General features: G+C 34.6%; 5 protein-coding genes across 5 annotated transcripts; all 5 read left to right on the top strand.

The window, feature by feature from the left end:
* Positions 1-878: 878 nt before the first annotated feature.
* LOC126868395 (odorant receptor 83a-like) lies at positions 879-2,842 on the top strand. The gene is made up of 5 exons (XM_050623755.1): positions 879-1,847; positions 1,919-2,018; positions 2,349-2,459; positions 2,553-2,708; positions 2,789-2,842. Exons 1-5 carry the CDS (start codon positions 997-999, stop codon positions 2,840-2,842), a joined length of 1,272 nt encoding a protein of 423 aa, XP_050479712.1. The 5' UTR covers positions 879-996.
* A 913-nt stretch (positions 2,843-3,755) lies between these two features.
* On the top strand, positions 3,756-5,888 carry LOC126868964 (odorant receptor 67a-like). Its single transcript, XM_050624993.1, has 5 exons — positions 3,756-4,817; positions 4,889-4,988; positions 5,345-5,455; positions 5,549-5,704; positions 5,785-5,888. The coding sequence occupies exons 1-5, from the start codon at positions 4,003-4,005 to the stop codon at positions 5,836-5,838; spliced, it is 1,236 nt and encodes a 411-aa protein (XP_050480950.1). The 5' UTR covers positions 3,756-4,002; the 3' UTR covers positions 5,839-5,888.
* Positions 5,889-6,629: 741 nt separating this feature from the next.
* On the top strand, positions 6,630-8,601 carry LOC126868224 (uncharacterized). Its single transcript, XM_050623478.1, has 4 exons — positions 6,630-7,447; positions 7,516-7,615; positions 8,053-8,163; positions 8,224-8,601. Exons 1-4 carry the CDS (start codon positions 6,648-6,650, stop codon positions 8,485-8,487), a joined length of 1,275 nt encoding a protein of 424 aa, XP_050479435.1. The 5' UTR covers positions 6,630-6,647; the 3' UTR covers positions 8,488-8,601.
* Positions 8,602-9,445: 844 nt separating this feature from the next.
* On the top strand, positions 9,446-11,732 carry LOC126868222 (odorant receptor 4-like). The gene is made up of 5 exons (XM_050623476.1): positions 9,446-10,480; positions 10,541-10,640; positions 11,252-11,362; positions 11,445-11,600; positions 11,676-11,732. Exons 1-5 carry the CDS (start codon positions 9,684-9,686, stop codon positions 11,730-11,732), a joined length of 1,221 nt encoding a protein of 406 aa, XP_050479433.1. The 5' UTR covers positions 9,446-9,683.
* Positions 11,733-12,434: 702 nt separating this feature from the next.
* Positions 12,435-14,516, top strand: LOC126868223 (odorant receptor 4-like). Its single transcript, XM_050623477.1, has 4 exons — positions 12,435-13,273; positions 13,507-13,606; positions 13,804-13,914; positions 14,053-14,516. The coding sequence occupies exons 1-4, from the start codon at positions 12,465-12,467 to the stop codon at positions 14,266-14,268; spliced, it is 1,236 nt and encodes a 411-aa protein (XP_050479434.1). The 5' UTR covers positions 12,435-12,464; the 3' UTR covers positions 14,269-14,516.
* The last annotated feature ends 121 nt before the right edge of the window (positions 14,517-14,637 follow it).

Consider the following 14,637-nt stretch of genomic DNA (forward strand, 5'->3'; position numbering starts at 1 on the left):
ATAATTGTTACATCAAACTTAAACCTTATGGTTTAAATTATTATGTAATTATTAAATATTTAATGTAAGTATTAGTAATGCTATACGAGAGTTCATGGATAAAGATAATTTATTCCTTCTGTCCTGTAATCTTACTTTTGTTTTAACAAGTAAACAGGTTTTTAACATCGTAGGAAATATCTTAGTTTATATATGATATAAGACGGAAAATCGTGTATATCTTTGGTATCTTCTATAAACATAAGAAATTTTGTCAAAATAAAAAAACACGTAAGCGCAGAAAAACTCGTTAAAAACAGAAAATAAGGGTTGCTTTCCCTTCGTCATCGCATAATGAATAATTCCGCTGTAGTCAATGTCCATGAACCTCGGTATAACATTTAAACGCTAATTCGAATATCAGTAAAATTACTAAAAAGTAGAATATGTAATATACCTTCACACTCACTAGCATGAGATCGTCTGACACGTATCACGTCTGCAAATCATGCTCCAAATTTTTAAAACATACCTCTGATCAGCTTTCCCATCCTGCGAAAAAGTTCAAATTATCCTCCACCATTCTAACTCAAGCGATTACTGTAACATATACAACTGAAACTAATTGAAAACTAAACTTTATCACAAATTCAATATACTGTATAATATAATATAACTGTGGTTCAGATCACAAACGTGATACAACAATTGGAGATAAGATACAGAAAAAAAGAATGCATTTACGAAAAACGTATTGTAACAGAAATATCGCACATAAAAATTACATAAAACTCATGGGAAAAATATTTCTAATCCATACGTTCGCACTTATGGCTTTGTCGTGCACACATACACACCTCATCGCGGATCGAATCAACTAGTGGTTAGGAGGTAAGTTCTACACTGGCAAGCTGCTCGAATCATATTTGTTGCGAGAAAGCCGACGAAGTTAGCACATGCGCGATGTCGAAAGCTTCAGTAATCGATGTACACCACTCATCATCCCTTCAGTTGTGAATGCACTTTCGACTCGTTAATATCATTCCATGCAGCATGGTCGGCCTTGTAAATCCATCTACCCATTCATGGGACAAAGATTGGATGTATAGCGTCCAGATAAATCGTTGGTTACTCAAATCAATCGGAGTCTGGCCTATCTCCCTGTGTATCACAACAACAGAAAAGAGCAATTCCATCATTCTCACCTTCATTAGCTCCTTTCTAATAAGTTTCCTCCTGATACCTTGCGCTCTCTGCACTATTCTTGTCAAAACAGACGATCCCGAAGCCAAGATCAAAATGATCGGTGTGCTCAGCTTCTGCGTGATGGCTGCGATTAAATATTACATCCTCGCCTCTCGTGGTGTCATGATCGCTAAATGTATCGAGAATATTCGCTCAGATTGGGATCGTATTCATGCGCAACTGCGACAAGAAGACAGAGAAATTATGAAAGAGAATGCAAGAATTGGGAGATCTTTGGCGATCTTTTGCGCTGGCTTCATGTATTCTGGCGGATTTTTCTATACCACCGTAATGCCACTATGCTCCAAACGCACGGAAATCATCGACAACGAAACCGTGAGGACACAAGCGTTTCCCATTTACCGCGGTCTTCTGGATCCACGGACAAGTCCCTCGTTTGAAATCGTGCAGCTCATGCAATGTTTGGCTGGGTTTGTGATATATTCAGTAACCGTCGGTGCTTGCAGCTTGGCTGCTGTATTCGTCATGCACGTCTGCGGACAGTTTGGAATCCTCGTGAAAATGCTTCAAAGACTCGTCGGTAGTCTGAAAGAAGAAAAGAACTCGAACGTCCATGAACAACGATTAGGCGATATTGTGGAACATCATTTACACATACTAGGGTAAAAAGTGTTTCAATGTTTATGTAGATCATATAGACTATGTAAACGTATAATTAGCAAACAATTTTTAGCTTTATATCTCAGATAGAGGACCTTCTTAACGAGATATGTTTCGTGGAACTAATAGGCTGTACGGTGAATATTTGTTTCCTTGCATATCATTTACTCACGGTAATGAAGTGATGCTAATAAAGATATTAAAATACAGTAGAACTTCATTTATACGAACTTGTATAATTACGCATAATTTTGACAACATCGACAAGTACCTTATATAATTGAAATTCATATCATGAGGGCCACACGTATCTCTTCACCAGCTTTGATCTTTGGTTTACCTAATAGGAATCCATGTTCACATTAGCAAATTCAAACAACCGAAATTCATTTAATTGAATACTGACTAAATTTTTGCTCAGATAAGTAGAGTTTATATAAACGGCGTTGTACTGTATCGATATATCGAATTACACTTGTCATGTTTTGTTGTCAATTTTCTAGGAATGGGAGCAAAATGACACTATAGGAACATTGACTTATTGCACATTGCTCATATCATTTACGTTCAATATTTTCATCCTGTGTTACATTGGGGAAATTTTATCTGAACAGGTAATTTACTTATTTTGAAAGTTATCGTTTGGTATTATTTTACCTAAAATATAAATGAAATTCTAATAAAATACTGTAATTTCAATATTGTAGTGTAGGAACATTAGTCTATCGGCCTATATGATCGATTGGTATCGTTTGCCACAAAAGAAAGCACTAGGACTGATTTTAATATTCGCCGTTGCAGACTCTTCCACGAAATTAACAGCTGGAAAAATCGTCGAATTATCGTTAGCCAGTTTCTGCAGCGTAAGTAGCGTATATGTATCTATTCGTTGATTATTTTGAATTATATAATCCGCATTCTTGTAGAATTTTCTCCGCTACAGGTGTTAAAGTCCGCATTCGCATATTTGAGTCTGCTTCGTACTCTCACTATATGAAAATACGAAATCATATTATATTTGCTTTAGTATCTTCTTATTAAAATTTAAAGTAGTTATCGGACAAAAAGTGTTTCCAAGTTCTACTGATTTGAAAGTCTATATTTTAGAGAAATGGATTCATTTTTAAGTATGATAAATGCTTAGATAAATGAAAATTTGTAAATCACTGTAAAGTAAAAATTTTGAAATCTTAAAAGTATTTCCATGCTATTTCCTGAAATATTCTTTCGAATAAATACATTGTACGCTTCAACATGACCATTTGGCATTTCGAATGGCTTATTATTTGGGAGTTACCTCATATTAATTCAAGAACAATAAAAGAGATATTTAGTGCAATAAAAATGCCGCACTAAAATAATGAAAAATATAGTAATTTGCAATAACATTTGGCTGTGTCTCGCCACATAAGTAATTGAAGAATCAACTTGACAGTCGTGCACTCAAATATATATTTCATACACGGACAATATCTACTATCTCCAATATAATATATTCGAACCAGACCAATTATTTAACATTAACCCTACCGATACTTCGCGTGTACCTATTCCTATCGTGTGGTCAAAATGATCGGTGATGAAAACATACCTCTGATCAGCTATCCCATCCTGCGAAAAAGTCCAAATTATCCTCCGTCATCCGATCCTTATCTTACGCACAGTGACTAACTCACGCGATTACTGTAACACATACAACTGAAACTAATTGAAAACTAAACTTTATCACAAATGCAATATACTGTATAAATATAATATAACTGTGGTTCAGATCACAAACGTGATGCGACAATAGGAGGTAAGATACAGAAAAAAAGAATGATAGCATTTACGAAAAACGTATTGTAACCGCTTCAATTCTATTAAAATATCGTACATAAAAATTACATAGAATTCATGGGAGAAACATTTCTAATACCATACGTTCGCACTTATGGCTTTGCCGTGCATACATACACACCTCCTCGCGGATCGAATCAACTAGTGGTTAGGAGGTAAGTTCTGCACTGGCAAGCTGCTCGCATCAGGTTTGTTGAGAGAAAGCCGACGAAATTAGCACATGCGCGATGTCGAAAGCTTCAGTAATCGATGTATCACCGTTCATCATTGCTTCAGTTGTGCGCGCACTTTCGACTCGTTAATATCATCCCATAAAGCATGGTCGTCCTTGTAAATCCATCAGCCCATTCATGGGACAAAGATTGGATGTATAGTGTCCAGATAAATCGTTGGTTACTCAAGTCAATCGGAGTCTGGCCTCTCTCCCTGTGTATCACAACAACAGAAAAGATCAATTCCATCATCCTCACCTTGATTAGCTCCTTTCTAATAAGTTTTCTCCTGGTACCTTGCGCTCTCTGCACTGTTCTCGACAAAACAGGCGATCTCGATACCAAGATCAAAATGATCGGTCCGCTCAGTTTCTGCGTGATGGCTGCGATTAAATATTACATCCTCGTCTCTCGTGGTGCCAAGATTGGAAAATGTATCGAGAATATTCGCTCAGACTGGGATCGTATTCATGCGCAACTGCGACAAGAAGACAGAGAAATTATGAAAGAGAATGCAAGAATTGGGAGATCTTTGGCGATCTTTTGCGCTGGCTTCATGTATTCTGGCGGATTTTTCTATACCACCGTGATGCCACTATGCACCAAACGCACGGAAATCATCGACAACGAAACCGTGAGGTCACAAGCGTTTCCTATTTACCGCGGTCTACTGGATCCACGGACTAGTCCTTCGTTTGAAATCGTGCAGTTCATGCAATGTTTGGCTGGATTTGTGATATATTCGGTAACTGTGGGTGCTTGCAGCTTGGCTGCTGTATTCGTCATGCACGTCTGCGGACAGTTCGGAATCCTCGTGAGAAAGCTTCAAAGACTCGTCGGTAGTCTGGAAGAAGGAAAGGACTTGAACATTCATGAACAAGGATTAGGTGATATTGTGGAACATCATTTACACATACTAGGGTAAAAAATGTTTCAATGTTTATGTAGGTCGTATAGATTATGTAAACGTATAATTTGCAAACAATTTTTAGTTTTATATCTCAGATAGAAGACCTTCTTAACGAGATATGTTTCGTGGAACTAATAGGCTGTACGATGAATATTTGTTTCCTTGGATATTATTTACTCACGGTAGTGAAGTGATGCTGATAAAGATATTAAAGTACAGTAGAACTCCATTTATACGAACTTGTATAATTACGCATAATTTTCACAACATTAACAAATACCTTATATAATTAAAATTCATATCATGAGGGCCACACGTATCTCTTCACCAGCTTTAATCTTTGGTTTACCTAATAGGAATCCATGTTCACATTAACAGATTCAAACAACCGAAATTCATTTAATTGACTAAATTTACATTTACTAATTTACAATTACTAACTAAATTTTTGCTCAAATAAGTAGGGTTTATATAAACGGAGTTGTACTGTATCGATATATTAAATTACATTTGTCATGTTTTGTTGTCAATTTTCTAGGAATGGGAGCAAAGTGAAACTATAGGAACATTGACTTATTGTACATTGCTCATATCATTTACGTTCAATATTTTCATCCTGTGTTACATTGGGGAAATTTTATCTGAACAGGTAATTTACTTATTTTGAAAGTTATCGTTTGGTATTATTTTACCTGAAATATAAATGAAATTCTAATAAAATACTGTAATTTCGATATTGTAGTGTAGGAACATTAGTCTATCGGCCTATATGATCGATTGGTATCGTTTGCCACAAAAGAAAGCACTAGGACTGATTTTAATATTCGCTGTTGCAAACTCTTCCACGAAATTAACAGCGGGAAAGCTCGTCGAATTATCGTTAGCCAGTTTCTGCAGCGTAAGCAGCGTATATTTATCTATTCGTTGATTATTTTGAATTATATAATCCGCATTCTTGTAGAATTTTCTCCGCTACAGGTATTAAAGTCCGCATTCGCATATTTGAGTCTGCTTCGTACTCTCACTACATGAAAAAACGAAATCGTATTATATTTGCTTTCGCACTTTCTTATTAAAATCTAAAGTAGTTATCGGAAAAAATGTGTTTCCAAGTTCTACTGATTTGAAAGTCTATATTTTAGATAATTGGATTCATTTTTAAGTATAATAAATGCCTAGATAAATGAAAATTTGTAAATCACTGTAAAGTAAAAATTTTGAAATCTTAAAAGTATTTCCATGCTATTTCCTGAAATATTCTTTCGAATAAATACATTGTACGCGACAACATGACCATTTGGCATTTCGAATCGCTTGTCATTTGGGTGTTACCTCATATTAATTCAAGAACAATAAAAGAGATATTTAGTGCAATAAAAATGCCGTACTAAAATAATGAAAAATATAGTAACTTGCAATAATATTTGTCTGTATCTCGCTACATAAATAATTGAAGAATCAACTTGACGGTCGTGCACTCAAATATATATTTCATACACGGACAGTATCTACTAACTCCAGTATAATATATTCCAAGCAGACCAATTATTTAAAGAAGATATTTACCTTCACCCACTAATTTCTGTAGTAAGACTTTTTAACACATATTTTTTATAAAAATGTAACTCGTTCTCTATTGCGTGTACATTGTCGAATTCGTACGACAAGTGTCAACAATTTGAATCGCACGTAGATTAATTTACCGCCACAAAAAGCGGTAAACAGCAACTGACAGAATCGATCGGCGCGAATCCTTTGGCAAAGTATGCGCGCACATTGGGTAACACAGAGTACTTTCCCCCTCGATTCAGTTGCAACGGTGACATTGCTGAGTGAACACAATGGCAGACGACCCTGTAACGGTTGAAAGAAAATTTGGTAGTCTTAGCGAGTACAGCATACAGGTGAACCGATGGATCTTAAAACCAATAGGCGCTTGGCCCTTCTCAAATTCTACTACTAACCGTGAAAAATTCATGTCATGGATTTTGAATGTAATTTGTTGGTGCTTTTCATTGTTCACTATAATTCCTGGAGTATTAAACATCCTGCTCGAGAAAGAAGACCTTTACCTCAAACTAAAAATGTTTGGTCCGCTTAGTCATTGGTGTGTCGGAGGATTCAATTACGCTGTGTTGTTGCTACGCCAAGGTGACATACATTATTGCATAAAACATATAAGAACCGACTGGAAGACTATAACAAGATTGGAAGACCAACGAGTAATGTTAAAGAATGCAAAACTCGGTCGCTACATCGCGTGTTTCTGCGCCGCTTTCATGCACGGGAGCGTCTTTTGCACTTGCCTTGTATTAGGAGCATTTAAACGAACCATCGAAGTCAGAAATGAGACCATCCTCGTATATACTTTACCTTGCCCAGCGTATAAACTTCCAGTTCAAACTAATCCAGGACACGACATCATTCTTGGTACACAATTTTTATCAGCATTTATCGCAACATCAAGCGCCGCTGGCGCGTTTAGTCTTGCTACAGTATTCGCAAGCCATGCTCTTGGTCAGTTAAACATAATGGTAACTTGGATCAACGAGTTCGTGAATCAGCATTCGAAAGATCAAAATAGTAATGCTCGAGCCAATAAAATAGGCGTAATCGTGGAACATCATTTGAGAGCTCTAAGGTAATACTTGTTTTTATATTCTTATTTTGATAATTTAATGAATTTGACTAATGTATTTTGAAATGCAGTTTGATCGCACGTATCGAACGTATTATGAGTCCAATATGCTTCATGGAAATGTTCAAATGTATGCTGGGTATGTGCATGCCTAGCTATTACATTCTTGCGGTATGCTAAACATATTAAGAAATGTGTATGGTAATTCTATAGGACCACTGATTGGAAACAAAATTTCTACCATGAAATGAAAAAAGCAATTATCAAGTGAGACTTTTATTGTCACAGCCAAGAATCTTTGAGTTTATAAATTAATTATTAAGTAATTATTAATTATTAATTAATTATTAATCATTGGATATATTTATTAAATTTAAACATAGTTTGTGTTAAATTGTTTGAAAATTTGCTTTCGCTCCGTGGGCCTTCAATATAATAAGTTTCGTACGTTTTTATGTTGAAAATTCAAAAGAATAATGTCTAATGTTTTTACAAATACTTAAATCTGATTAATATATGCTCCCCGAATTAAAACAATAAAAATGCTATAAAATTCGTCTGAACATTATAGTTGTTGAATCTAATTGGAAATATTTACTTTTCCTCAGGAATGGTCTGAACATAATATTCAGAACATAGCTGCATATGTTATGATAATTATATCTATGACTTGCAACATTTTTTTAGTATGTTACATCGGTGAAATAATAATGGAAAAGGTAATGAACGTACGGTAACATAATCTAATACTTTAAACTCATTGACTCAAATGCTAATAGTGTAAAAAGGTTGGAGACATGGTTTATATGGCAGACTGGCATCATTTGCCTGACCAAGATATCATAAATCTGATTATGATCATTTCTCGGTCTAGCATGGAAGTTAAAATAACTGCGGGAAAGATCATTGACATGTCCGTATTAACATTCGCTAATGTACGTGTTCTCAATTTTGTTAATTTTGAAAGAATAAATATATATGGAAAAATAAATATTCATGGAATATTCAAAAATATTCATGGAGTCACGTGTGATTGCAGATAGTAAAGACAGTTTTTGCGTATCTAAATATGCTATGTCAGACGACGATGACGTAAGCTGCACATATCTTTAACGTATATCTACTTAGACAATAAAGTTTATCATTTTTCTGTTGAAATAACTTGAAGGTACAAAAAATATTTCTTTCGCCTTTTATGATGATTAAATGTGTGCTTGTGAGGTGTGCAGTGTCTGTAAAAAAGAACATATTATAGCATAAATGTCATCGAGATGGTTGATAAAATTATAATTATATCTAATCATATTTGTAAACAATTAATTATTGGACAACATTCCTGAAAAATTAATACTATTGGAAGTTCATGTGAAATGATTATTATTTTACTCTAGAATAGCTTTTGAAATTATTACTGATTAGTATGGATTAGTTATTTTTTACTTATTCAAACAATATCAAATATATTTATATTCATTCGTAAAAACATTTCTAGAAATTTCACTGGATTGTATAAATGCACATACATACCTTGCTACGGATTGAATCAACAGGTGGTTATAAGGAGATTTCAACTGCACAGACAGTAAGCTTCTCGAATCTGATTTGCCATATACCATGCTGTTAGCACATGCGCAATTCTAAAACTTCATTGTAGCTAATACGCACTTACGCACAAGTATCTATCAATCATGGTGCAATGTACTTCAATCGAATGTCTTCTGTTACAGATATTAAAATCGTTACTGACTACGCATGTTACAGCCGTCATCTCAATATACTCAATATACTTAATATACTGTACTATCACTACTTGAAAACACATTCTTCTATAAACTAATGTTACATCTACATATTTCTTATGATAGCAAAACTATAATAATTAAAATTTAGAATGATTATTTGAGCAGAATTATTCCAAACTTTACACATTCACCTACCAACTTGTGCACCGAAATGATCTGATACATTTCAGATTTCTAAATCATATTTCACACTTAAAATGTCTCCTCTGCGAATGTACAAGTCCTTCTCCGCTCCATTCCCCCAATATTGCTCGACTCATAAAACTGCTATCAACAACTTGAAGCGTATTGAGATTCGTTTACAGCAAAAAGTTGCAGCAGGTCACTAAACGAATCGATCGGCGCGAATCCTTTGACAAAGTATGCGCAAGCAATAAGCAACGCGAACTATTGTTCCCCCGGTTCAGTTGCATTCGGAACTTCGGTCAGGGAATACAATGGCAGACGAGCTGATTGCAGCTAAAAAAAAGTATGGTAATCTCGGTGAATACAGCGTACAGTTGAGCCGATGGTATTTACAACCAATGGGAGCTTGGCCCAACTCACCTTCTACCACGAGACGCGAAAAGATCTTAGCGCAAATTTCAATCGTGATCTGTTGGTGCATCGTATTGTTCACAATAGTCCCTGGTTTTCTTCATATAATTCTCGTAAAAGAAGATATTTACTTGAAACTCAAGACACTTGGTCCTTTAAGCCACTGGTGTGTCGATGGGTTCAATTATGCTGTGCTGTTGTTACGTCAAGAAGATATTAATTATTGCATAGAACGCGTGCGATCCGATTGGAAAATTATAACGAGGGTGCAGGATCGGTATGAGATGTGGAAGAACGCGAAACTCGGTCGTTACGTTGCTGGATTTTGCGCAGGTTTCATGCAGGGCACCATGATTTATACTTGCATTGTATTGGGTGCGTTTAGACGGACCATCAAAGTCGGCAACGAAACCATGGACATATATACTTTACCTTGCCCGGCATATAAATTCGCAGTTCAGACTAATCCGACACACGACATAATCCTCGGTACACAATTCCTGTCAGCACTTGTAGTGAGTTCGGGCGCTGCAGGTTCTTTTAGTCTTGCTACCGTATTTGCAAGCCACGCTCTTGGTCAGTTGAACATAATGGTGACGTGGGTCGACGAATTCACAAATCAGACCAAGCAACAGAATAAGCAAGCCCATATTAACAAAATCGGTGTAATCGTTGAACATCATCTGAGAGTTCTAAGGTAATATTTTATTTTATCCTGATATTTTAATAAATTTACCTAATGTAATATTAAATTCAGTTTGATAGCACGTATTGAACGTATAATGAGTCCAATATGCTTCATGGAAATGTTCAAGTGTATGCTGGGTATGTGCATGCCCTGCTATTATATACTTGCGGTATGCTGATATAATAACAAATATATACATATATGGTAATTTTATGGATCTACCGACCAGAGGCAAAATTTCTGAAATAAATTAGAGGAGAACGAAGAAAGATGGAAAGATTTTATCCCTATTTTATTTTATCCCTAGGTGTCGATAAGAGAATTATAAAACGAAACTTTCATTATTTCCAACAATAATTATTGAATTATATCTTTTATTCAGTAATCATCAAATATGTCCATTATCGTTTATCATTCATCATTGTTATTATTGATAAATATCCAATGTTCGTTAATCATTGAAATTTTGCTTCTGTCCTGAGAACTTGTAACTTTTTTGTATATTTCCTTATTAAGAGTAATTTGTCTGACTATATATTCATCGATACTACTGCCTCAATTCCACAAAGAGACTTTTATACATTTTATTTACTATTGCCACTACAATCTGATAATGATTACATGATATTAAAAAATATGTTCTCTACAATAACAAATATGATAATATAAAATTTTGTTTAAGTTTTACAAATTGAGGCAAAAAAGAAAAGAACTGTAATACTTATCAACGTAGACAATAGAGATGGTCGATCCAATTAAAAATATTTATATTTTCCTTAGGAATGGTCTGAACATAATGTTCAGGCTATGATCATATATGTTATGGTATTTCTATCTATGACTTTCAACATTTTCTTAATATGTTATATCGGTGAAGTACTCAAGGAACAGGTAATAAACAGGCAACTTAAGCGACAATCTTAAACATAATTATCTGCATGATTGATTGAGTTACCGGTTATGTTGCTGATAGTGCCAGAAAGTTGGTGACATGGTTTACATGACGAACTGGTATCAGTTGCCTGATAAAAATATCCTTAGTATAATTATGATCATTTCACGATCTCATATGGAAGTTAAAATAACAGCTGGAAAGATAATTACCATGTCCGTGTACACTTTTGGTAATGTATGTCCTTTTAATTCTCTTAATTCTTAAAAAATAATATTATTAATTCTCAAGAAATATCCTTTGCAATTACAGATAATAAAAACTGTTTTCACCTATTTCAATATGCTTCGTCAAACGACCATGATATAGACTGCACATGTAAGAAAGATATATTTAGATAATAAACTTAGTAGATTTTTTATTCAAACATATTTATGTAAAGTTGAATATATAAATAAGCATTTCTTTTACCTCGTATATATGTGCGTCACAGATACCAAATGACGTTACATTGAACATGGAGAAATATGCGTTATATTATTCAAAAGTATTTTTTTATATGCTTCACATCCGTACTTCTTAAACGATCAATTTCACGAAAACTCAATTGATAGAAATAGTACTTCACAAAAATTTGTTTCAAAATTTTACAATTGCACTAAAAGTACATTAATCCTGTTGTTCTTCTTTCTTTCTCGCATTTACATCCTTCCAGGTATCTCCTTCTCAAACTGAGAAATAGTTTATTCATAAGAAGCGTGACATAAAAAAAATAATAAGACTCTAAAACTATATATTTAGAAGCTATCAGTATAGAAATATAATTTTCGATCATAGAGACCCAAGAAAAACAACAAGGTTAAGCAAAATGACAAGAACTATTGACCACATATCGCTATAGAGACGAGTCCCCACAGTGGAAACCCAAACACAAGCCAGCCAGGAGTAACATGTGACTGCAATACGCGTAATACCTATCGATTATGAAATAAAGTTTCATTCATTCAGTTTTGCGCTTGCGTCCCAATATATATCCCTTTCAGTATCGTTGTGAGCATCGTTCAGTGAGTTTAGTCGACGCTGTGCGCCGAAAGCGTCAACATGCGATCCTCCAGCGATGTCAACGATCATCTACAAAATAGCCATTACAAAAGCGACATATATCACACATTCCAATTTTGTCATTGGATCTTGAAGCCTTTAGGCATCTACTTTTTCCTGCACGATCACGTGAACAAATTCGAGAAAATAGTGTCTGTGTTGTTAATCATAATTTGCTGTTCAATCTTGCAATTTGTCATCGTGCCATTCGGTTATTATATCTTGTTCTATGAAAAAGACATGAACATGAAAATCAAATTCTTGGGTCCATTAGCATTTTGTGTAACTGCACTGTTTAAGTACGGTTACCTTGGCGTAAAAAGTTCAGAACTCGGTCGTTGTGTCAAACATGTAAAGAAAAATTGGAAGATGCTGCAAGACAAAGATCATCGTGCAATCATGGTTCGATACGTGACCATGGGCAGAAATCTGATCACTTTATGTGCGGCATTTATGTATACCGGTGGTCTGTCTTATCACACTATTATGCCATTATTATCGAAGAAGAAGATTAATGAGAACATAACGATCAGGCCGCTCACCTATCCTGGCTACGAGGCATTTTTCGATATTCAAGAAAGCCCCACGTATGAAATCGTGTATTGTATGCACTGTGTTTACGTTCTGGTCACAGGTAATATCACGATGGCTGCATATAGTTTGACGGCGATTTTTACTACGCACGCCTGTGGACAGATTAAGATACAAACGTTGAGGCTGGAGAACCTGAGGAAGGATGGGAAGGCGTTGAAAAATGGGATCGAGGATCATTTGGCGGTTATCGTGAGTGAACACGTGGAGATTCTGAGGTAAAGCAGTTAAATAATTAAGAAAAGAAAGGAAAGAAAATTTTGAGCGAAGTTTGATAGAAAAATCTTTGTGCCCTCAAACATTAAAGCATATCATTAAAATTCATTAAAAAAAAATCTTCTATACATCGTTTTCTGTGCTTAATTCATTTCTAGAAAAAGGTACACTTATACGACTTTCCCCTTTAATTACATATTATTATATTGCTCGAGAAATAACTATGACATTGCAGATTTACGAAAAACATTGAAACTGCATTACAAGGATTATTCTTGATAGAAGTAATGCTGTCCACCTTGTTAATATGCTTACTCGAATATTACTGTATGATGGTAAAAGTAACGCAAATTATTATTCTATATATATCAAATAACAAATATTATTAACGTAATCTCGTATATGTATAGCTATGTATAAATTATTATGTAATTAATATTACACGTATATGTATCATAACATATGTATAATTTCAAATACCAAAAAACAGTATATGCGTTTAAAACAACAATTATAAAGCAATATATTTTAGGAATGGGAGACTAGCGATTCAGTCGCGATCTCAACGTATATCATCCTTTTAACTTCTTTCACCTTTAATATACTGATATATTGTTACGTAGGAGAGCTTCTTCTTGGGCAGGTATTTATAAAAAGTATATACTCAAGACGTGATTCATTCATACAGTTTTTCGCCTCATTATTCACTCCATGTTTCAACATAGACACTTAACCATTGGATAATTAACCATTGGCATAATAGATATGAGTGTTGTACCAGGGTAGCGAAATCGCGACCGCTTTGTACGATATAGAATGGTACAATCTACCTGGGAGAAAAGCTCGTGACATCGTTCTGGTGCTCGCCATATCGAAATACCCTCTGAAACTCACGGCTGGAAAAATACTCGTTCTATCGATGAACACTTTTGGCGTTGTACGTGATCTCGAACTGAAAATGAAATTTTTAACGAATAATAAAGTTTATTATTTTTAGGTGTTGAAATCTTCGCTAGTTTACCTGAACATGCTGCGAACGGTTACTGAATTCTAAATAAAGTTACTAAGATATAGTAAAGAAAAGAATCCTGTACCTGAATTCTACGTGATTTATCGGATATGCTGCGCTTAAACCGAGATATATTGTTGAAATGATTAGAATTATTTTAATATAATAAAGTACTTGCGTTACGTATTAAAATAATTTGGAAAATAAATTTATACAATAAATACTTGAAAGTTCAATTTACGATTATACGTTAAGAATTTAAAGAGAATATTAAAAGAGAAGTATGAATATTAAAAATAATATCACAAAGTTTCTCTCAATTACACTTTTTGTTACTCTTTCTTGTACTTTGTTGGA

The sequence above is a fragment of the Bombus huntii genome, chromosome 8 (assembly GCF_024542735.1).
Source record: "Bombus huntii isolate Logan2020A chromosome 8, iyBomHunt1.1, whole genome shotgun sequence".
NCBI classification, from domain to species: Eukaryota; Metazoa; Arthropoda; class Insecta; order Hymenoptera; family Apidae; genus Bombus; species Bombus huntii.